Source organism: Oryctolagus cuniculus, chromosome 1 (assembly GCF_964237555.1).
Source record: "Oryctolagus cuniculus chromosome 1, mOryCun1.1, whole genome shotgun sequence".
NCBI lineage: Eukaryota > Metazoa > Chordata > Mammalia > Lagomorpha > Leporidae > Oryctolagus > Oryctolagus cuniculus.
In genome coordinates this window covers 26,200,509-26,226,382 of record NC_091432.1, presented here as the reverse complement: position 1 = coordinate 26,226,382, position 25,874 = coordinate 26,200,509, and the positions used below count along the sequence as shown (strand labels likewise).

General features: G+C 37.8%; 1 protein-coding gene across 1 annotated transcript; it reads left to right on the top strand.

Annotated features, from left to right (window-relative positions):
- The first annotated feature begins 4,864 nt into the window (after positions 1 to 4,864).
- LOC100344204 (large ribosomal subunit protein uL6-like) lies at positions 4,865 to 5,569 on the top strand. The gene has a single exon (XM_051826048.2). The coding sequence runs from the start codon at positions 4,895 to 4,897 to the stop codon at positions 5,471 to 5,473; it is 579 nt and encodes a 192-aa protein (XP_051682008.1). The 5' UTR covers positions 4,865 to 4,894; the 3' UTR covers positions 5,474 to 5,569.
- The last annotated feature ends 20,305 nt before the right edge of the window (positions 5,570 to 25,874 follow it).

The window sequence follows — 25,874 nt, the reverse complement described above, 5'->3', positions numbered from 1 at the left end:
ATCTTAAAAATATGAACCCCATGAGGACAGAGAGTAACTGTACTCATAAACACTCTTTTCTTCACGGTGCCTGGCATGCAGTTTCTAGAAAAATGTCTTTACATTAATAAATAACATGATAAAATTATTTGCACATGTTCATAGGATATATGCTTCTTATTGGATAAAAAGAGATCTCTTTATCTAATTATTATTTAGATGCCTTGTCTATACTCCTCCAGAACAGCACTCTTTTTCAAATTATTTAGTGGAATATTATTCTTGTGATTATAAATAAACTGAAAATATTTTATCTCAAAGATTATAAAAAATGAAAGAAAGGAGGGAGCAGGGAAGGTATGGAGGGTAAGAAATAGCTTTATATGATAAAATTGTTTATTTGAAATCATGAAATCTGTTGTGTTTATGTAAATAAATAAAATGTAAGAATAAAACAAAATTATAAGGCCGGTGCCGCGGCTCAATAGTTTTTTATATATCCACCAAGTGTTGCCAGCACCCCGGGTTCTAGTCCCGGTTGGGGCGCTAGATTCTGTCCCGGTTGCCCTTCTTCCAGGCCAGCTCTCTGCTGTGGCCAGGGAGTGCAGTGGAGGATGGCCCAAGTGCTTGGGCCCTGCACCCCATGGGAGACCAGGAGAAGCACCTGGCTCCTGCCATCGGATCAGCGCCGTGCGCCAGCCACAGCGCGCCAGCCGCAGCGGCCATTGGAGGGTGAACCAATGGCAAAGGAAGACCTTTTTCTCTGTCTCTCTCTCTCACTGTACACTCTGCCTTTCAAACAACAACAACAACAACAAAAAATTACAGATGTTGATTTAGCAATATTATTTATATTTAAATTTATTATGATTTATATGAGTCAGATTAGCAAGTAGGGCAGAACAGTGTTGCAGGGAAATAGATTGCACTTTTTTTAGTTTTGATATGCTAATGTCAAAATTGGACTGTTCCATAAAAACACATTTGGCTTTATGAATTCATGTTCTATTCCAGACAGAAGACATACAACCAGATAGAAATAAATGATTGCCTCCTTTTTGATAATTGAGCAATAGTTTTTTGAGACCTTATTAATACAGTACAATTTGTTATATTAAAAGATAAAGTCATTTATTTGACATCATAGTGACATAGAGAGAGGGAGATCCAGGCCTGAGCCAGGTCACAGCCAGGAACCAGCAATCTGGACCTCAGTTCAGGTCTCCCATGTGGGTGGCACAAATGCAAGTACTTGGGCCATCATTTTCTGCTGCATCCCAGTTGTATTCGCATATGCTAAAATAAAAAAAATAGAGACAGAACTTGAACTTAGACACTCTGATATAGGATGTGGGATTTTGAAGCAGCAGTTTAAGCCATCAAACAATGATGCTCACTCCTACATATTACACATTACAGCTTTTATAGAGTTCCAAGACTTAGAAGATTTCAGTGACCACATGACCCAATGCTTTTGTTTTCTGTATGATGTAACATATACCTAAAAACAGCTGATTGATTCTGAAGGTTCTAAGTTATCTGTAATGAGATCAGGAGAAAAAGCAACTAACCATAAAAAACTATGCAATCCAAAGAATTTACAAATTTTTTAACACCCAAAATTTCTAGTAGTTTTAATAATAAAAAATCTTTAAAAATACTACCTTTTTTTCTTTTTTTTTAGTAAATATAAATTTCCAAAGTACAGTTTATGGATTACATTGGCTTCCCCCCGCCATAATTTCCCTCCCACTCGCACCCCTCCCATCTCCCTCTCTTTCTCCCATTCCATTCACATCAAGATTCATTTCCAATTATCTTTATATACAGAAGATCAATTAGTATATATTAAGTAAAGTTTTCATCAGTTTGCACCCACACAGAAACACAAAGTGTAAAAACACTGTTTCAGTACTAGTTATAGCATTACTTAACATTGGACAACACATTAAGGATAGATCCCACATGAGAAGTAAGTACACAGTGACTCCTGTTGTTCACTTAACAATCTTCCACTCTTGTTTATGGCATCAGTAATCTCCCTAGACTCTAGTCATGAGTTGCCAAGGCTTTGGAAGCCTTTTGGATTCGCCGACTTCGCTGTTATTCTGACAGGGTCATAGTCAAAGTGGAAGTTCTCTCCTCCCTTCAGAGAAAGGTACCTCCTTCTTTGATGGCCCTGTTCTTTCCACTGGGATCTCACTCGCAGAGATTTTTTTTTTTTTTTTTTTTTTTTTTTTTTTTTTTTTTTTTTTTTTTTGCCAGAGTGTCTTGGCTTTCCATGCCTAAAATACTCTCATGGGCTTTTCAGCCAGATCCAACTACTTTAAGGGCTGATCCTGAGGTCAGAGTGCTATTTAGGACATCTGTCATTCTATGAGTCTGCTGTGTATCCCGCTTCCCATGTTGGATCGTTCTCTCCCTTTTTGATTCTATCAGTTAGTATTAGTGAATTAAGCCAGTCCCAAAGTGACAAATATCATATGTTCTCCCTGATCAGCGACAACTAACTGAGCACCAAAGGGGAAACCTGTTGAAGTAAAATGGACACTATGAGAAACAGTGACTTGATCAGCTCTTGTCCTGACTGTTAATGTACAATGTAATAATTTATCCATTTTAGTATTTTTTTTGTTCTAGTACTATTGGTTGAACTCTGTAATAAACATACAATTATTCTTAGGTATTTAAATTTTAACTGAAAAGTGATCCCTGTTAAATATAAGAGTGGAAATAAGAGAGGGAGGAGATGTACAATTTGGGACATGCTCAATTGGACTTGCCCCAAATGGTGGAGTTAGAAAGGTGCCAGGGGATTCCAATAGAATCCCATCAAGGTTGCATGTACCAATGCCATCTCAATAGTCCCAGTGATCAACTTCAGTTCACAATTGATCACGCTGATAGGTCTAAGAGTCAAAGGGATCACACAAACAAGCCTAGTGTCTGCTAATAAAAATGCTACCCTTAAATGAAATTTTGTTTGAGAGATAATTTTTTTAAAGATTGTATTTATTTATTCTAAAGTCAGAGAGTTGCACAGAAAGAAGAGAGGCAGAAAGAGAGGTCTTCCATCCGCTGGTTCACTCCCCAATTGCCCGCAGCAGCCAGAGATATGCCAATCCGAAGTCAGGAGCCAGGAGCCTCCTCTGGGTCTCCCACGTGGATGCAGGGACCTAAGGACTTGGGCCATCTTCTACTGCTTTCCAGGCCATAGCAGAGAGCTAGATGGGAAGAGGAACAGCTGGGACTAGAACCAGTGCTCATATGGGATGCTGGTGCTTCAGGCCAGGGCATTAACCCGCTGTACCACAGCGCCAGCCGCAACGATGATTTATTAAACTCAGTGTAATTTCAAGTTTCTAGAATCTTTGTATTAGTAATAATATTAAGTAAATTGAGTATAATTTACTCAAAGTGATATCCAAATGCATTTAAAAATATTTCTGCTACATTTTATAAGGAAGTAGCTTACTTACATATGTAAATATTTTAACTTTATGTTTTCAAGTCCTTGTTTGTAAATCAGCTTTTTATTACTTTACCTACATAAGTTAGCCAGCTTTTCATTACCTAAGAGAAGATGCTTAGAAAGAAATATTACATTTTCGTTGACAATTATGGAAGTTCAATGTCCAAGATCAGATAGTCTGGTTGGTTTTGTATCTTATAAGAGCGATGGAGGGGAGGATCACATGGGGAGCCAGAAAGCAGAGACAGGGAGCTTGCTACTACACTCTTTATAATGCATGATGATTTAATAATCTGGACTCTGTTTTAGCATCTTTTTTTTTTTTTTTTTTGACAGGCAGAGTTAGACAGTGAGAGAGACAGAAAGTTCTTCCTTTTTCCATTGGTTCACCCCCCAAATGGCCACTACGGCTGGTGTGCTGTGGCCAGCATGCTGTGCCAATCCTTAGCCAGGAGCCAGGTTCTTCCTCCTGGTCTCCCATATGGATGCAGGGCCCAAGCACTTGGGCCATCCTCCACTGCCTTCCCAGGCCATAGCAGAGAGCTGGACTGGAAGAGGAGCAACTGGGACAGAATCCAGCTCCCCAACCAGGACTAGAACCCCGGGTGCCGACGCTGCAGGCAGAGGATTAGCCTAATGAGCTGTGTCGCCGGCCTTAGCATCTTTTAATATAATCACTTTCAATGCTCCATCTTCAGTCAATGTAATTGGATTAAGGTGTATTTTTAATTCATAAATATAACATTCTAGGGATCAAGTCCTTAACACATTCAAACTATTATCTAAACCATACCTGTGAGCAATTTCTTAATATATTTTTTAAATAAACCTTTTCCCAGCAGGTTGTGTCAGTAATTAATTTTAATAAAATTTTCATTTTATTTCACCTTCATTAATAATTAATGATTTCCAGGTTTCCAATGATTTCTACTCTCCTAATTTGTCTTCCATCATCATTATTCTACCCAAAAATTTGCCCTCCAAATACTAGCAGGATTCATCTCCAGATGTCGTTTGTATGTTTTTCAGCTCAGTTCATTTTTTTCCACATATTTTTCATTATTTTAGCTCTTCCTTTCTGATACACTGCTTGCTGATATTTTCCTCTAGACCAAACCTCCTTGGGAATAAAGTCTATGTCTCTTATTATTCATTGGTTTGTCACAGAGAATGGAATATAATGAGCAGTCAGTAAATATTTGATTAATGAATAATCAAATGTCCCATCATTGTGATATAGCCTTTTAAAGAGAGAATTCACTGAACTGTAGAGATTTCTCACTCTTTGTCTCAAGAAACTTAAGTGTTCAAAGTTGAGGTTTCCCTTTGTTTTTGTATTTCACATATAGCTTCTAGAATGATGTTTCCCACTATGGCAAGCCAGCAGCATGATGTCTCTATTAAAATTTGTTAATTAACCTCTTTGCTGCATCTACTGCGAGAATGAAGACCATTCTCAGCAATCAGACGGTCGACATCCCAGAAAATGTCGACATCAGTCTGAAGGGGCGCACAGTCATTGTGAAGGGGCCCAGAGGAACCCTGCGGAGGGACTTCAACCACATCAATGTGGAACTCAGTCTCCTGGGAAAGAAAAAGAAGAGGCTCCGGGTTGACAAATGGTGGGGAAATAGAAAGGAACTGGCAACTGTTCACACGATCTGTAGTCACGTACAGAATATGATCAAGGGGGTTACACTGGGCTTCCGTTACAAGATGAGGTCAGTGTATGCTCACTTCCCCATCAACGTGGTTATTCAAGAGAATGGGTCTCTTGTTGAAATTAGAAATTTCTTGGGTGAAAAGTACATCCGAAGGGTTCAGATGAGGCCAGGTGTTGCCTGTTCAGTGTCTCAAGCCCAGAAAGATGAATTAGTGCTTGAAGGAAATGACATTGAACTTGTTTCAAATTCAGCTGCTTTGATTCAGCAGGCAACAACAGTTAAAAATAAAGATATCAGAAAATTTTTGGATGGTATCTATGTCTCTGAAAAAGGAACAGTTCAACAGGCTGATGAATAAGACCTAAAAGTTATCCGGCTGCAGAAACAAGAACCCAGATTGTGTCTTGTGGTATTTTAATAATGCAATAAAAGATTATTGATTTGAGAAAAAAAATTGTTAATTAAAATCAAATAAAGTTAAAAATTTAGCTCCTAGTTGCACTATTCACATACCATGTGCTGAATAGTCATGTCATATAAAGGTAATGGCTAATTTATTGGAACACACGAAGCCAGGACCATCAGTTTTCATTTTTTTAGTTATTTTTAGAGATTTCATAACAGTGGTTTGCCATTTTGATTGAAAATAATAAATAGATGTACGAAAGATCTTAGGCATTGGGAATTTAAGGAGAATTTTATAAAAAATAATAGTTCAGAAATTCTGAAACTCAATACTTAATTGAGAAAGCAAAAAACTCATGTGTTTCTATTTATACCAGGCTTTATAATAGATGTTAGGAATATTTGATAGAGAAAATCATCATTGGTTTCATAATGTAGAAAAATGAACAAATTAATATATATCAATTGTGTCCTAGTTTCCTCTTTTTAGAGACAGTACTTACATTGGGGCTGGTGCTGTGTCCCAGTGGGTTAACACCCTGGCCTGAAGTCCTGGCATCCCATGTGGATGCTGGTTCTGCTCCCAGCTGCTCCTCTTCTGATCCAGCTCTCTGCTATGGCCTGGGAAGGCAGTGGAAGATGGCTCAAGTTGTTGGGCCCCTGCACCCATGTGAGAGACCCAGAACAAGCTCCTGGCTACTGGCTTCAGACCAGAGTAGCTCCAGCTGTTGAGGCCAATTGGGGAGTGAACCATCGGACGGAAGACCTCTCTGTCACTCTCTCTCTCTCTCTGCCTCTGCTCTCTCTGTGTAACTCTGACTTTCAAATAAATAAATAAATAAAGATAGTACTTACATAAAGGATTATTCTAAATTATTCACTTAAAATAGAGCTTGACATACAGTAAGTGTTTAATATAAATCGGCTGTAGTTATTTTTAGTAGTCATGGTATTAACACTGTAATGAAAACAATGAAATAATGAAGAAGGTGGGAGGAAAGGAGAGAAAAATGAGGAGAGCTACTAGATGATGGTGGTCTGAGATGGTTTCTCTCAAGAGGTGACAATTAAACTATGAATGAAGGTAGGGAGGCAGCATTGAGCAAATGAGGGTAAACATGTTCCAGAAATGTACAAAAAGAAACAGCTTGTCAGAAATAAGGAATAGAAAGAGACTAATGGAGCTTCAATTTAGTGGAAATATTATGGAGAACAATGCAATAAATGTGTATTATAAAAAGTATATTGTAGCTGGCGCCGCAGCTCAATAGGCTAATCCTCCACCTTGCGGTGCTGGTACACCAGGTTCTAGTCCCGGTCGGGGTGCTGGATTCTGTCCCAGTTGCCCCTCTTCCAGGTCAGCTCTCTGCTGTGGCCCAGGAGTGCAGTGGAGGACGGCCCAAGTGCTTGGGCCCTGCACCCCATGGGAGACCAGGGGAAGCACCTGGCTCTTGCCTTCGGATCAGCGCAGTGTGCCGGCAGCAGCGTCCATTGGAGGGTGAACCAAAGGCAAAGGAAGACCTTTCTCTCTGTCTCTCTCTCTCTCACTGTCCACTCTGCCTGTCAAAAAAAAAAAAAAAGTATATTGTTGTGCAATGCCTTTTTGGATAGGGTCATAGTTTTTAATTTTTTCGTCTAGTGTTCTGTGATACACATGAGGGGTTTTAAATATAGATAAAGCATAATCCAACACTAAGTATAAAATCTAAATTTGTTTTGGTATAGATGATTGAAAATTTGCTACAACAGAAGCAAAAACACATTGTTAAATAAAAGAAGCATAAGTCTGGTCTATGCACTTAATTTTTCTGCAGATGCATTTGTAACATTTATCTTATTCACAAACAATCTATAAAACACTTCCAGTTCACCTTACATATAGGCTGCCTCTTTACTGTGACACTGCTAAATTCTAACTGTGGCTCTATATCAGACTGTGGAAGATTTAAAGCTTTGTTCCACATTCTTCAGCTTTTTAGGTCTACACTTTAAGTAGCAAGCTCAAATGGGACATGCTCATTTCTGTAGCAGAGGGCCAAAGACAAGGGTAATGGAAATATATATTGGCTTTAAAAGTGTCTGTGTTAACTCCACTTATATTCCAGTGGTGAAAAGAAGATGCATGATCAAACTCAACATTCACCGGGTGAGGAAGAATACTGCAAGAAAAAAGACCATACTGTATGCCCAAGAACTAAAATTCCTTAAGAGAAAAGTCAATGTTCTGTGTGAGATCTGTACATGATCTTAAAATATTGTGTAAAATTATTAATGTTCCTTTTTTTTCCTGCTGCAGCTTTAAACTGGGTTACTCTTTCGATGAAAAATACGAGTTCAGGGGCCACCATTGTGGTACAGAGGGTTAAGCTGCCACTGCCTATATACCATATTGGAGTCTCAGTTCAATGCCAGCTTCTCTGTTTCAGGTCTTTGTTAATGTACCTGGGAAAACAGCAGAGGATGGCCCATGTTATTGTGTCCCTGCCACACATGTGGAAGATACAGAGTTTCAGGCGCCTGGCCACTACCTTAATTGTTGGGGCCATTTGGGGAGTGAACCAGCAGATGGAAGATCTTTCTCTATTTCTCCCCTCTCCCATGCCGCTTTTCAAATAAACAAAGTAAATCTTAACATAAAATATTTCAGGCCGGCGCCGCGGCTCACTAGGCTAATCCTCCGCCTAGCGGCGCCGGCACACCGGGTTCTAGTCCCGGTCGGGGCGCCGGATTCTGTCCCGGTTGCCCCTCTTCCAGGCCAGCTCTCTGCTGTGGCCAGGGAGTGCAGTGGAGGATGGCCCAAGTGCTTGGGCCCTGCACCCCATGGGAGACCAGGAAAAGCACCTGGCTCCTGGCTCCTGCCATCGGATCAGCGCGGTGCGCTGGCCGCAGCGCGCCGGCCGCGGCGGCCATTGGAGGGTGAACCAACGGCAAAGGAAGACCTTTCTCTCTGTCTCTCTCTCTCTCACTGTCCACTCTGCCTGTCAAAAAAAAAAAAAAAAGAAAAAGAAAAAAAAATATTTCCGAAAACTTTGTCATCTCTATTGACAAATCTAGATGATATGCTCTACAAAAGAGTTCTTATCCTGAGTTGACAAAGAGCTCAGTGGTATTTTTATACATTTCCCATAATCTAAAGTAATAATAGAAATATTAGAGGTGACTAGCATTGACTAGGTGATCACTCTATACTAGGAACTTTTGTAGCAAACATGTACAAAAACTCTTGAAAACAAGTAGTTTTCACTTTATAGTTATAGAAAAATAATTGGCTTATAGAACTCAAGAGACTTGAATAAGGTTAAAGGTAGAAAAAGATGGCAGTGGGTCTAATCCTGAGTCCAAAGCTTCATATTCAAAGTTCCAGCGGCCTTCTTGATCTGTAAGTTGATGTCACAATGAGTACACTGAGTAATTAAAGTTGGTATGCAAAATGATCTCTCATTAGAATGTATTTCTTTTATTATTTTTTGGCAAAGCACAAGCCTTCCATTTCATAATTAAAGTGTCCACTATTCATCCAACACTAAATTCAAGTTCTGACAAGTCATCAAAAATTTTTTGAAATCACTTAGAATGTGGTAAAAATAATATGGATTGGATTTCATGTATATAAGTGTATATATCTTAATTTTGTGTAAAGGATTAAAATATACTGATATATTACAGACTAAGTCCCTGAATTGCTGTATTACTGATTATCCCTAAATTACAAACACTATAAAAATATATATATAAGATATAATTAATCAATCACATGGAATATATTAAATAACTGGTGTCTATGTATTTCAAAACTCTGGCTTTAAATGAGACATTTTCAGTTGACTTAGTAGGTCATTTTATTGAATGCCTTTGGTTTTATCTAGAACTTCAAAATCTAGCCTGGTCTTCTGTTACATTTATGCTTACAAACCACTTCTCTTCTCTAAAGACACATGAGAACTGTCAACATGAGGGCATTGCTCTCGGGGCAACTGTAACTCCCTGATAACATTTTAGACAGGTGCCCTTAAGAGCAAGTGAAGCTGTCTGCTTTGACTTCAACATCACATGCTTTTGTTGTCTGCCCACATGTGGTCCATGATTTATGTGTGCTTAAATAATTTCAGATTGCTTCCAAAGAAGAGTCACCTAATTTCAAGTCCAGTAGTCTAAATGTCTTTAAAGCTACAGGCTGCATGGTGGTCTCAAAGATCAATCATGAGCAGAGGCATCTATTAGTCAGCAAGAGATCTGTTATCTTATCATAGTCTTTTGAACAACCCACTGTAGTGTGATTTCCTCATTTTTCAAATGAGTATACTAAAACTCAGACTGTATACCTCATGCTCAAGGTCAATAGACAGTAACAAATACTCCAATAGGTTGAATTATAATATACTAACAAATCTTATGAAAAACTATGTTGTATATTGAATTCCCTTTTCTGAAGAAACCAGAGAGACTGCCAACAGTAAATTGCTACCTTCTCAAACATTGCTACAAATCTAAATATCTTCAACACTATGTCTTTCAAATTTTGTTATCAACCTAAAAATATGATGGCTCACCCATAAATAATAGATAGCTGTGATAAATACATAAAACAAGCTTGGTTGTAAACATAGTCAGTTACCTTCAGAGAGAAAAAGGTGAATATCTTTGTTACATTTTTAATTTTTTATTTATTTGAAAGATAGAGATACAGAAAGACAAAAACTGACAAATATTCAGAGATCTCTCATCCACTGATTTATTCCTCAAGTGTTTGTCACCACTGGGGCTATGCCAGGCTGAAGCCAGGAGCCAAGAACTAAATCCGAGCCTAATACATAAGTGGCAGGAACACAAATATTTGAGTCATCACCTGCTACCTCCAAGAGTGCACATTAGCAGAAAGTTGGAATCAAGGGTAGAGTGGGAACTCAAACTCAGATGCTCCAATAAGGGACTCCATAGTTTTAAAGACTAGGTGAAATTCTGCCCCTGAATGTCTTTGAATTTGGAATCTCTAAGAGCAATTTGCTCACTGGTAACCTTAATTGTAAAGAACTATGTAGAAGCTTCAAAACATTTAAAAAAGGCACATTTATGGTAACATATGTCTATTTTGATCAATTTGATCTAGGTTTAAGACAAGGTTATTTTAGTCAATATAGTGAGAGAAAAAAATAACTTAACCCACCACTAAAATATGGTTGGTTTGTTTTTATAAAGACTATTTATTTGAAAGGCAGAAATATGGAGGGGAAAGAGAAAGAGAGAGAGAGAGAGAGATTCCATCCTCTGGTTAACTCCTCAAATGGCCACAACAGCTGGAGCTTGGCCAAAGTCAAGGCCCATGAGCTTCTTCTGTGTCTCCCATATGGGAGCAGGAGCCCAATAACTGGGACCATCCTTCACTGTTCTCCCAGGTACATTAGCAGGGAGCTGTATTGGAAGTGGAGTAGCCAGGATTCCAACTGGTGCTTGTATGTGATACCGACGCTGCAAACAGAGACTTAACTTTCTATGCCACAGTGCCAACCCTTAAAAAGTGATTTTTTTTTTTTTTTAACATTTCTTGGATGTAACAAAATATCCTCTATCTGGGTTTTCAGTTTACCTTCCCCAATTGGCAGCAATAGCTAGGACTGAGCCAGGATGAAACTAGGAACCAGGCTCTCCATCCAGGTCTCCTGTATAGTGGCCAGTGCCAATGTACTTGGAAAATCATCCACTGCGTTCACAGACACATTAACAAGAAGCAGGATGAGAAACACAACAGTCAGTACTTGAAGCAGCATTTTTAATATATTCAGTTACAACATGAAGTACAAATTGCCAGAATATGTACATTTACTTTCATCAAAAATCCTCCATTTAGAGCAGAAGCCATCTTGGAATCACAGAGTAAGATTTGGTGAGTGCTTATTTGAAGTTGTCCTCCACCCCATAGGATTAGCATATGGGGGGCCCATGAAAAGTCTTCAAAGAATTCACAAACCCCCATTACTTTATAAAAAATATATTTGCATGTTTGTCAGTGAGATTTGATAGCATTCATTAGATTCCAGCAAGGATGGAAAATAACCAGGCAATTACTTTCCTCAGCACCTGTGCTAATTTAAAACCTCAATTAACATTTTAAGATGCTAATACAAGATATGATATCCAAATGTTGGTACCATAAGTAGGAATATCAGAGAGAATGGTTAGAAGAAATGACTCCTCAATAAAGAAATTCAAAATTTGGGGCCTGTGTTGTGCCATAATGAGTTAAGCCAGTGTCTGCCACACTGATGTCCAATATGGGCATCACTTTGAGCCCAAGCCACTCCACTTATCATCCAACTCCCTGCTAGTGAATCTTGGAAAGCAACAGAAGGCGACCCAAGTGCTTGGGCCCCTGTACCTATGTTGGTGATCTAGTAGAAGCTCCTGGCTTCCAGCTTTGGCCTGGCCCAGCCCTAACCTTAGTCTCCATCAGGGAAGTAAAACAGAGAATGAAAGATTCTCCCTCTCTCTCTCTCTTTCCTCTCTCTTTCTCTCTCTCTTTCTCCCTCTATAACTCTGCCTTTCAAATAACTAAATACACTTTTAAAATATTCATAATTCAAAGTAAACTTTTTTTAACTGTTAGAGACCAAGAGACAAATAGAGATTTCCTATCACTAGCTCAATCCCCCAATGCTTGAAACAAAAATGGCTAGGCCATGTTGAAGTCAGGATCCTGCGATCAAGCTGAGTCTCCTACATGTGTGTCAAGGATTAAACTACTCAAATCATCACCTGTTTCCTTCCAGTGTATGCATGAGCAAGAGGCTGGAATTAGAAGCATAGCCAAAGCTGGAACACAGAGCCTCTGTTTTGGAATGCAGGCATCTCAACTGGCTTTTTAACCACTATGTCAAATGCCTATCCTGAATTCTTTTTATTCATCTTACAAGATATTCATTCACTTTTTTTCTAAATAGAAAATGTAACCTTTGTGAATATTTTCTTCTTTTAGATATATGTTTATGAAAAAGTTAATATGGACGTCCAAAATGGTTGAACTGTGAGGAGCTGCATTTACTTCAGCCAAAGAAAAGTACCAGAAAAACAGGAAGGACCACAGGCCCAAGGGACTGATTGAGAGACAATTTCAGTGAAGAACAAATAGAATGACAGATAGAGACAACCCAGAGCAGAGAGGAAAGATGACTGGCATTTCTACATCTACATGGCTGGTTCTCAGCTGGGAAGCACATTTTCCCAGGCAAATTAAGAGGAGGCTGCAGCCCAGCCAGTGGCAGCTTTGATAGAGGAAGAATCTTATGGTCTCCATAGTCTTGGAGTCCAGCTTATGAAGCAGGAAAGGGTCTGATCAACTACTTTGCTCCATGAGGGGAGTCAATATTGCCTCCCTCCCCTCCCCATACCGAAGCTTCTGACTCAATTTGAGATGGAGCTGGAGGTGAACTTTGTCCTGATTAGCGAACAGCATGCAGTTTCACCGCGGCCAAAAGCCACTGAAGCTGGCAACAGGGCAGTTTGCAAGGTCCATGCAGACTCTCTATATGGAATAACAGTTTCAGTTCTCTGCGTAGGCCATGTATCTGAGAGCTGAGTGTTGTGGTAGATTCCTGTGCACCACCTGAGTCTGAATGGAGAGGCTTCTGGCATGCTGGGAACCGAGCTCACAGAAGGTCCAGGGAATATACTGCATAGGGGTAGGGTGTGTTGGCACAATTATTGCACTCTGGTTTATGAATAAGCAGGTTCACACTGGAACAGAAAAGAGCTGGGACTGTGAACACAGTAACAGGTTCCATATCCTCTCCCCCCACTGACTGCATCCAGAGATGCTCCACAAAGACCAATTCAGATGTCACTCTGGATGCATCCCACAGCCATCTGTGGCCCTCCATGGTCCAAACCAGCACACATCCCTGGAAATTAAGTGTAAGCCTTAGGCATTACACCGAACCCTAGAGGCAGATTTCAAGGAATAGAAACTTGAATTAAAAAAAGGGGGGGAAGGATTCCCCAGAGTGAGTGGTAGCAAACGATCCCTAAGATGCCCAAAAAATCAACATCTACAAAAAAAATTACAAAGAAGAAAATGCCTCCACAAAATCAATGTAACAAATCATTAATATTTTATAAAAACCTTAAATTTGGTTACAGAAAGAACATGTCTCAACACAATCAAGGCGCTAAATAACAAAGTCATAGCCAGCATCATATTGAATTGGAAAAAGCTGGAAGCAATTCTATGACGTTCAAGAATCAGACAATGATGTTAACTCACATCATTATTACTCACAACAATATAGTTCTGTAAGTTGTAGCCCGGGCTGTTAAGCAAGGAAGAAAGAAAAAAATCAGAGGTATACAAATTAGAAAGCAAGAAGTCAAATTATCCCTGTTTGCAGAAGAGAAGACCCTTTATGTAGGGGAACCAAAAAACTCCATAAAGAGACTCTCAGAACTCATAAGAGAATTTAGCAGAAGTTGTAATATATAAAATCAATACACAAAAATTGATAGCATACTTATGTCAACAGCGCTTTGGCTGTGAATGAACTTATAAGATCAGTCCCATTCAAAACTGCTCCAAAATAAGTTAAATAATTTGGGATAAATTTAATAAATGATGGGAAAGATATCTACAAGGAATATTCCAAAACTTTCAGAAAAGAAATAGAGGAAGACAAAAAAATTGAATAAATATTCCCTGTACATGGATTAGAAGTTTTAATATCATCAAAATGTCAATGCTAGCCAAAGTTACCTAGAAATTAAATGCGATATCGATGAAAATATCAAGGACATTCTTCACAGGTCTAAAAAAGATGCCAACCCTAAAATTCATGTGGAATCACAAAGGCTGCTGAATAGCCAAAGCAATCTTAAACAATATAAACAAAGTAGGAGGCATCACCATATCAGATTTCAAGACCTACTACAGGGTTATTATCATCAAAATAGCTTGATACCATCACAAAAAATTGACATGTTGACAAATGGAACAGAATAGAAACCCCAGAAATTAATTCATTCATCTACAACCAACTAATCTTTGAGAAAAGCTAAAGTCATCCCCTGGAGAAAGAATAGTCTCTTCAAAAAAATGTGTCTGGAAACTGGATTCCTACTTGTAGAAGTTTGAAACAAAAGACTGCTGCCTTATACCCTATGCAAAAATTAACTCACAATGGATCAAGAATTTAAGACCTGAAACCCTCAAACTACTACAGGAAAATGTAGGGAAAATGTTTCAACACATAAGCAAAGATCTCTTAGATAAGATTTTAGAAGTATAGGTAATAAAAATAAAAGACAAATGGAATTACATCAAGCTAAAGAAGCTTATGCACAGTAAGGAAAATAATTAACAAAGCAAAGAGGAAAACTGCATAATGGGGGAATATAACATTAATATCCAGAATATATAAGGAGCTCAAGAAACTCAACAACAACAAAACAAACAATCCAATTAAGAAGTGGGTAAAGGAAACAAAAAACATTTTTCAAAGGAGAAAATACAAATGGCCAAAAAAGTACATGAAAAAATATTCAGGATCACTAACAGGAAAATGGAAATTAAAAACAGAATGAGGTAGCACCTCACCTGTTAGAATGAGAGACATAAAGTCTATTTTAAAAATAATAAATGATGATGATAATATGGAGCAAAAGTTACCATAATATACTGTTGGAGGGAATGCAACTGATACCACCATTATGGAAGAGTGTATGGATATTCCTCAAAAACTAAAAATAGATCCATCATGAGAACCAGCTATCCCACTCCTGGAAATACCAACAGAAATTAAATCACTGTATTAGAGTTATTTGCACTCTCATGTTTTACAGTTGCTCGATTCAAAATATTGATAATATGGCATCAATCTACATGCCCATCAACTGAAGACTTGACAAAGAAAATGTGATATGTAAACATAATAGAATATTACTCAGCCAAAAAACTGAATGAAAGCCTGACATTTGCAACAAAAATGAACGCAACTGGAGATCATTATGCTAGGTGAAAAAAGCTCCACACAAAAATAAAAATATCACATATTTTCTTCCTTGTGGTAGGTATTATATATATAAACAGAATACAAATTGTGTAGATGTTATATCATTTGCTATAACATTATAAATAGTTCTTCATTGAATCATAACATAAAATTGACAATATACTCATTTTACATGTTAAAAATAGATAAGGAGGGTGTGGACATAGTGAAGACTCTTGGAGTACTAGTAATGCTTTGTTCTTAATTTTGGTTGTTGATTATGAGCATTATTAGATGGAAAAAACTCATTTGCCATATATTAATGTGCATTTCTTGGTCAATATGCTGTATTTAAATAAATGTTTAAAGAAAAAATTAATATGGATCAAGGAGAGATTCCAAGATGGTGGATTAGGGAAAAACATTATGTGCTAGGCTAGGGATAAACAGTTTAAAAAAAAAGTGTGGGAAGTACACGCTCACTCTCAGAGGAGAATTGGCAAGAAACCTCTCTGGAAATCCAATGAGAGGAATAAGAAAGTCATGGACCTGTGTGGAATGTGTGGACAACAGGAAGACCACGAACACAAGCACAAATGCAACCAGAGAGGGTGGTAGTTTGCAACTGGAGGTGAGACCAGACTGCAGCAACCTGGGGTGATATAGCCAGAGAAAGATCATGGTGTGAGTCCGGAATAGAACCCTTGGGACTAGCAGTTGTTAACAGTAGCCTGTGGACCCTGTGGAAGTAGAAGTTTCTCTATGCCCTTCCATCCTGTACAGTCAACAGAGAGGCAGATGTTCCTTGATCCAGCGACTGTAGGAGCCTTGTGTGCTGAGACAATGGGGACTCAGCGGTCACACGAGAAGGTGCAGGGTGTAGCTGGGTCTCTGGGCAATCACTGTGTGTGGCTACACATGCTCTGAAGTCCTTGGTTGGCTAGAGTAGGTCGTAGCAGTGGGAACTGTGCTTACAGTGAGGACTGAGCAGATCATTTGTGCAGGTCACACACTGGTAGGGAAAAGTTGGAGGATAACACCTGGGCATTAAGATCTACCATGTTAAACTTGGTCTTACACTGGATACTTGGCCCACCCTAGAGCACTGTACAGAGCTCTCTGGCCACACCCACCACACACCTTTTGATATTCACTGAAAATGCAGAAATTCCAATAAGGTACAGGGGCATAGCTCAAAGATAAAAGTCATCAGAGAAAAAAAAAAAAAACATAAAAATCAACTCCACAAATTCCTAAAACAATGCAAAAATTCAAGAAACTACAATAAAGAAGACACCATGACACCCCCAAAGGAACACAACAATATTTCAATATTAGTATGTAAAGATGAAGAGATTGAGGAAATGCGGAAATGGATCACTCAAAAGCAATCAGAGGCAAATCCATGAAGTACAGAAAATCATACATGACATAAATGAAAATGTCTCATGAAATTGAGATTTTAAAGAGAAATCAAAATGAAATACTAGGAACAAAGATTTGAATAGATCAAATAAAAAATGTGGTTGAAACCCTTAAAAGCAGACTTGGTGAAGCAGAAGAAATATTGAAACTAGAAGACAAATCTTTGGAACTCTTATGATTAGAACAAAAAGAATAAGAAAAAAAAAAAAGAGAAGAAAATAAAAACTTAAAAACAGTGTTGGAGATATGTGGGATAATACCAAACTGCCATACAAACATACAGGTCTTAGGAGTTTCTGAAGGTGTGAAAAGAGAATGGACACCTTGAATGCAAATGGCCTCAGCCACTTCCAAGAAGTCTTTGCCGGTGCTTATATCTTGCAGGGTTTCTCCAATGTTCTCTAATAATTTGATAGACTTGGGTCATAGATTTAGGTCTTTAATCCATGTTGAGTGGACTTTTATGTAAGGTGTAAGGTAGGGGTCTTGCTTCATGCTTCCGCATGTGGAAATCCAGTTTTCTCAGCACCGTTTATTGAATAGACTGTCTTTTCTCCAGGAATTGGTTTTAGATCCTTGGTCAAATATAAGTTGGCTGTAGATGTTTGGATTGATTTCTGGCGTTTCAATTCTGTTCCATTGGACTATCCATCTGTTTCTGTACCAGTACCATGCTGTTTTGATTACAACTGCCCTGTAGTATGTCCTGAAATCTGGTATTGTGATGCCTCCAGCTTTGTTTTTGTTGTACAAGATTGCTTTAGCTATTCGAGGCTTAGAGTTTTCATCATGAAAGGGTGTTCAAAATTAACTATTGGGACTTGCATCAAATTGAGAAGTTTCTGTACCTCAAAAGAAACTATCAGGAAAGTGAAGAGGCAACCAACAGAATGGGAAAAAATATTTGCAAACTATGCAACAGATAAAGGATTAATAACCAGAATCTACAAAGAGATCAAAAACTCCACAACAACAAATCAAACAACCCACTTAAGAGATGGGCCAAGGACCTCAATAGACATTTTTCAAAAGAGGAAATCCAAATGGCCAACAGGCACATGAAAAAATGTTCAATATCACTAGCAATCAGGGAAATGCAAATCAAAACCACAATGAGGTTTCACCTCACCCCGGTTAGAATGGCTCACATTCAGAAATCTACCAACAATAGATGCTGGCGAGGATGTGGGGAAAAAGGGACACTAACCCACTGTTGATGGGAATGCAAACTGGTCAAGCCACTATGAAAGTCAGTCTGGAGATTCCTCAGAAACCGGAATATAACCGTACCATACCACTCCTTGGATTTTACCCAAAGAAATTAAATTGGCAAATAAAAAGATCTCTCTGCACCTCAATATTTATTGTGGCTCAATTCACAATAGCTAAGACTTGGAATCAACCTAAATGCCCATCAACAGTAGACTGGATAAAGAAAGTATGGGATATGTACTTTATAGAATACTATACATCAGTAAAAAAAAAAAAATGAAATCCGGTCATTTGCAACAAAATGGAGGAATCTGCAAAACATCATGCTTAATGAAATAAGCCAGTCCCAAAGGGACAAATATCATATGTTCTCCCTGATCAGTGACAACTAACTGAGCACCAAAAAGGAAACTTGTTGAAGTGAAATGGACACTATGAGAAATGGTGATTTGATCAGGTCTTGCCCTGACTGTTGATGAACAACTTAATTCTTTATCCCTTTTAGTATTTTTTTATGTTCTACTCAATACTATTGGTTGAATTTTGCATAATTCATAATTTTGCATAAGAATATAATTATTCTTAAGTGTTGAAACTTAACTGAAAAGTGATGCTGGTTAAATATAAGAGTGGGAATAAGAGAGGGAAGAGATGTACAATTTGGGACATGCTCAATCCCAAAATGTCTTGCCCCAAATGTTAGAGTTAGAAATGTGCCAGGGGATTCCAATTCAATCCCATTAAGGTGGCATGTACCAATGCCATCTCACTAGTCCAAGTGATCAATTTCTGTTCATAATCGATCATCATGATAGGGCTAAGAGTCAAGGGATCACATAAACAAGACTAGTTGCTGCAAATACTATCTGATAGAACAAAATGGGAGAGAACCATGCAACATAGGAAGAGGGATTGACAGCAGACTCATAGAATGGCAGATGTCCTAAACAGCACGCTGGCCTCAGAATCAGCCCTTAAGGCATGCAGATCCGACTGAAAAGCCCATGAGACTATTTCAGGCATGGAAAGCCAAGACACTCTGGCAAAAAAAAAAAAAAAAAATTATCTAAATGAAAGATCTCTGTGAGTGAGATCCCAGTGGAAAGAATGGGTCATCAAAGAAGGAGGTACCTTTCTCTGAAGGGAGGAGAGAACTTCCACTTTGACTATGGCCATGTCTAAATATGATCAGAGTTGGCAAACTCAAAAGACCTCCATAGCCTTGGCAACTCATGACAAGAGCCTGGGGGAATACTGAGGCCATAAACAAGAGTGTCAATTTGTTAAGTCAACAACAGGAGTCACTGTGCATTTACTCCTCATGTAGGATCTCTGTCCTAAATGTGCTGTATATTGTGATTTAATGCTATAACTAGTACTCAAACAGTATTTTTCACTTTGTGTTTTTCTGTGGGTGTAAACCATTGAAAGCTTTACTTAATATATGCTAAATTGATCTTCTGTATATAAAGATAATCGAAAATGAATCTTGATGTGAATGGAAGGGGAGAGGGATTGGGAGAGGAGAGGGTTGCCGGTAGAGGGAAGTTATGAGGGAAAAAAGCTATTGTAATCCATAAGTTATATTTGAAAATTTTTATTCATTAAATAAATTTAAAAAAAGAGCAGTGTCTGTAAATAATAATTGATAGAATTAAAAGGAGAGACTGATTCTACATGGGAAACAGGATACACAGCAGACTCATAGAATGGCAAATGCCCTAAACAGCACTCTGGCCTAAGAATCAGCCCTTAAGGCATTCAGATTTGGCTAAAAAGCCCGTGAGACTTTGGCAGGCATGGGAAGCCAAGACACTGTGGCAAAAAAAAAAAAAAAAAAAAAAAAATGACCTGAATGAAATATCTCTGTGAGTGAGATCCAAGCGGAAAGAACAGGCCATCAAAGGAGGAGGTACCTTTCTCTGAAGGGAGGAGAGAACTTCCACTTTGAATATGGCCTTGTCTAATTAAGATCGGAGCTTGTGAACTAAAGAGGCTTCCATAGCCTTGGCAGCTGATGACAAGACCCATGGGTGATTACTGACGTCATAAATAAGCATGTCAATTGTTAAATCAACAATGGGAGTCACTGTGCACTTACTCCCCATGTAGGATCTCCTACCTTAATGTGTTGTACTATGCAAATTAATGGTATTACTAGTACTCAAACAGTACGTTATACTTTGTGTTTCTGTATGTGTGCAAACTGTTGAAATCTTTACTTAGTGTATACTAAATTGATCTTCTGTATATAAAGATAATTGAAAATGAATCATGGTGAAGAATGGAATGGGAGAGGGAGTGGAAGATGGGATGGTTGTGGGTAGGAGGGAGGTTATGGGTGGAAAAGTTGCTATAATTCAAAAGTTGTACTTTGGAAATTTATGTTTATTAAATAATATTTGAAAAAATATAAAAAAAAGATCAGTCCCATTCACAATAGCTCCAAAAACAATTAAATACCTTTAATAAATTTATCCAAGGATGTCAAAAAATATCTATGATGAAATTTATAAAATACTGAGGAATGAAATAGAACACATTAAAAAATAGAAAAATCTTCTGTGTCTTTGGATCGGAAGAATAACCATCACCAAAATGTCCATACTACCAAAAGCAATTTGCAGATACAATTCAATCCCAGTCAAGTACCAAAGATGTTCAATGCAGGTCTAGAAAAAATGATACTAAAATTTATATGGAGACACAAGAGTCTCCAAATAGCTAAAGCAATCTCATGCAACAAAAACAAAGACAGATGCATCACAATACCTGATTTCAAGACATTCAATAGGCAGGTATAACCAAAAGAGCCAAAAAAAAAAAAAAAAAAAAAAAAAAAAAAACCCAGATGTGTAGACAAATGAAACAGAATAGAAACTACAGAAATCAGTCCATACAGCTACAAGAGTAAATTATTTACAAGAGTAAATAAATAGTAAATAAATAAATAAATATTATTTACAAGAGTAAATAAATAGTATTCATTCAAAATGGACACTAATCAAATAATCAAATTACTAGAGAACATTGGGAAAGTTCTGCAAGGCATTGATATATCATCAAATTTCTAGAGAACATTGGGAAAATTCTGCAAGATATTGGCATAGGCAAGATTTTTTAGAAAAGACCCTGGAACACAGGCAAATTGACAAATGGGATTAAATCAAGCTGAGAGGCTTCTGCACTGCACAAGAATCACTCAGCAAATTATAGAGGCAATGAACAGAATGGGAAAATATATTTGCAAACTTTTCCACTGATAAAGGGTTAATATCCAGACTACAAAGAGCTCAAGAAATTCAATAACCACAAAACAAACTTCCAGTTAAGAAATGGGCAAAGAACTCTAACAGGACATTTTTCTACAGAGGAAATTCAAATGGCTAATGACACTGGACAAAATGTTCAGGATCACTAACCATCAATGAAATGCAAATCAAAACCACATTGTGGTTTCGCCTCATTCCAGTTAGAATGGTTCTCATATAGAAATCAACAAATGTCAAATTCTGGCAAAAATGGTGGGAAAAAGATATCCTGGTGCACTGTTGGTGAGAATGTAAACTGGTTCGGCCTCTGTGGAAGACAGTATTGAGATACCTCAGAAATCTGAATATGCACCTACTATATGATCCAGCCATCCCACTCCAGGGGATTTACCCAAACCAAAAGAAATCAGTATATTAAAAAAAGTTTTCTATACCCCCATGTTCATTGCAGCACAGTTCACAATAGTTATGGTATGGATTCAACCCAGATGTCTATCAACTTTTGACTGGATAAAGAAATTATGATATATATTTACTCAAGTATAAGTTAGCAGTGAAAAAAAAAATGAAATCCTGAATTTTGTAACAAGATTGATGCCTACTGGAAGCCATTATATTTTATGCAAAAAGCCAGTCCCCAAAAGACAAATATCATATGTTTCTCTGATCTGAGGTAACAAATGAAATCCCTGAAATGTAATGTATCGGAGTGAAATAGACATTTTGAGATCTACTGATTGTTTATAGCCATTGCCTCTTCCATTGAGGAACAGTGTGTGTGTGTGTGTTTTTTTTTTCTTCTTCTCTTCATACTATGTGTTGAACCTTTAACTTAGTGTAGGGTTAACTATATGATCATTAAATAAACTGAAAAGAGATCTTTGTAAAAATTAAGAGGGGGAATGTGAGAGGGAGAGCTAGGAAAGTTTGGAGTGTAGATAGAAGGGAGAGTAGGGGAAGAAGTGTTACTGTTTTCCTAAATCTATATATATGGAATATATGAAGCTTGTATCCATAAGTAAAATTTTAAAGAATAATAATCAAATAGCAACAACATGCATAAAGTCACAAACTATTGTCAAGCTAAAGGAATACATTTAGCATGTAAATGTGTATATGTACACACAATATTTATACATAATTTTAATGACTGTCAATGTTCATATTATTTCACTTAACAACATGTCAATATCATTTACCGTTCAATATCTGGAGCTGTTCACACATCTTCACTACTATACATTATCTTATATCTTTGACAGACTGATGAATTCACTTCTAACTACATTGTCCACAGTTCATTCAATTCTTTCTTTTAATTGTGTTCTTAAAATTACAAGTACTAGATAAAGAAAATTAAACTTAAAAATTTTCAAAGAGAAAATCAAATGTTAATAGGAAAAATGAAAGCAATTTAGAATGACATTACAACAAGAATTATTCCATGAAATGACTCAAAAAAGGGTAAGTGGCTCTTTGATATCTGCTCTGGTCATTCAAGTAAGATCATTTGTGACACCAACAGCAAATGACTGACTGACTTCACCATATTCTCTTTTCGAAGCTACTAGGTACCAAGTATGAATGATGTAACTCATATACTCTAAAAATGAAGAGAAGCCTTATGGTCACATTTAAATGAGCCATTCAACCAAGGATATAATCCCATTCTTGTAGTTCAAATTTGATATCATTTAGTATTTTAATACTAACACTAATACTAAAATACTAAAACATTGTATCAACTTACATGAATTTCTACATAGTACAACTATACATACATGTATGTATGAGAAAAGGGTAGAGAGAAAATAGGGTGGGAAGAGAATCCTGCTTAGATAACCTCAAATGAAAATCAATAGAAGTTTTAATATTTCATGTATTCAGTTGCATCATCAGGAATCAACCAATTGTGGAACAAGACATGATTAAACCATAATATTTTAACCTATCATAGTGATAAAGAATGCTTAATATTATAACCCTAGTATTGCCCAGGGATCCTGTGGCAAACTGTCTGTAAGGCACACTTAAAACTCTGCTCGTAGCCAAGAGTAAATGAATAGTAAATCCATTATTTGTCTGCATTTTAGATAATTAAATTGAATTCTACTCATAACCTTCAACAAACATTTTTAAAGCTTTGTTTCCTTTCTCTGAAATATTGATTTGAGTATGTCACAAAGCAGACTCCTAAGATTCTCCCACATAAGCAGCCCCTGAGCTTTTTAGTCTCTCTTTGCTTTGGCTTCTTGTCTTACAAGTAATCTCAGCATCTTTGTGTAATGTATTCTTGTTTTCCTAGTGACTCATTTCACTCCTGTCTACAGTTTTATCACTACATGTCTCCTAGGCTGTTAGTTCAGCATCAAGAAGTCCCAGAAACAGAATGAAAGGAACAACTCTCCTAAGAGAGGTGGGGCTCAAACAGGAGGGTAAATCAAATTGAGCCTATGCTAAAGGTGAGTGTGAAGAAAATTTTCATGGTGCTTACTTTGATTCCAGCACCAGAACTCATATAAGAAAATTATTATGACATAAGTGTGTCTGTAAAATGAGTCTTCATTTTCATCCTGTACCTAGATAGAGGATTTATCTCCTCATTAAAGATCAAGTAGAATAAAGTATTGTTTTATTATTCTATAGTTTCTGCGTGACTATTTATAGGCTATTGAAAAAATGAATAAGCAATTATTTTAAAAACCCCAGGCATAAATGATTCAGGAAAATGTAGATGAGAAAAAATCTTGGAGTTAAAAAGTGCAATTATAAGAATAAAACAAATGAAATGGAATATATGCCAAAAAGTATATTATATTTTTTTGGACAGGCAGAGTTAGACAGTGAGAGAGAGAGAGAGACAGAGAGAAAGGTCCTCCTTTTTCCCTTGGTTCACCCCCCAAGTGGCCGCTATGGCCGGTGCATTGCAGCCAGTGCGCTGTGCTGATCCCAAGCCAGGAGAAAGGCACTTCCTCCTGGTCTCCCATGCAGGTGCAGGGCCCAAGGGCTTGGGCCATCCTTCGCTGCACTCCCAGGCCACAGCAGAGAGCTGGACTGGAAGAGGAGCAACCGGGACAAAATCTGGCGCCCCAATCGGACTAGAACCCCTGCGGCGCCAGCCCATAAAGTATACTATTAAAGAGGAAAACAGCAAAATTGCATGAATTATTCAGAGGATCACCAATAATGAATTATAGAGCAAAAAGTATAAGAAATATGGAAATGGATTCCATATAAGAAATATGGAAATAAAGAAGATGTAAGAAAGATTCCCAGCTGGCGCCACGGCTCAATAGGCTAATCCTCCCCCTAGCGGCGCTGTTACACCAGGTTCTAGTCCTGTCCTGGTCGGGGTGCCGGATTCTGTCCCAGTTGCCCCTGTTCCAGGCCAGCTCTCTGCTGTGGCCCAGGAGTGCAGTGGAGGATGGCCCAAGTGCTTGGGCCCTGCACCAGGATAAGCACCTGGTTCCTGCCTTTGCATCAGCGCAGTGCACCGGCTGCAGCACAGCGGCCGTGGCGGCCATTGGAGGGTGAACCAACGGCAAAAGGAAGACCTTTCTCTCTGTCTCTCTCTCTCTCTCTCACTGTTCACTCTGCCTGTCAAAAAAAAAAAAAAAAAAAAAAAAAAAAAAAAGACTCCCTATATGTGATGTGAAGAACAAGAGTAAATTATGTTGTAAAAACAATCTTGAAGATATGGCACCCAAAAACTATCCAAAAGTCTTCATTTTGAAAGTGAACACTGAATATTGAATATAAATTGTATGATATCCACATGCATCATGGCCAAAGTTCAGTACCTTGATGACTACAATAAAATATTAAAATCACTTTAAAGAGAATAAAATTGCATGTGAAGGAGAGACAACCAGCTTGGTACTAGGCTATTTTTTATTTTGTTTTAAGATTTATTTATATGAAAGGCAGAGTTTCAGAGAGAACAAGAAGGAGAGACACAGAGAGAGATATCTTTCACATGCTGATTCACTCCTCAATTGAGCACAACAGTCAAGACTAGGCCAGGCTGAAGCTGGGAGTCAGCAGTTCCTTCCAGGTTTCTTATGTGAGTGTAAGGGTTGAAGCACTTGGGCCACCTTCTGCAGCTTTCCCAGGTGCAGTAGCAGGCAGCTGGATCCGACGAGAACAACCAGGACACAAATCTGAGCACACATGTTATGGTGTAACAGGTGGTGGTTTTACCCACTAGGTCACAAGGTCTGCCCCCTACGCTGTTTTTTTTTTTTTTTAATTATGTCTTCATTTGGAACATAGCACACAAAAGTTCATATCCTAGGGCATTATAAAAAGTTACAAGATTTTTGCATGGAACAATTAAGATGAGGCTGGCAGCTATATAACTGTCCTAGGCTATTGTTAAATATATATATATATATACATAAATTTATATATATTTAGTATATATAACAAATATATATATGAAACTACTAAGTCTATCTTCACAACGCTAATAAAA

Bases quoted from the DNA above. Each gene is read 5' to 3' on its own strand.
- LOC100344204 (XM_051826048.2), top strand. From the start codon at position 4,895: ATGAAGACCATTCTCAGCAATCAGACGGTCGACATCCCAGAAAATGTC.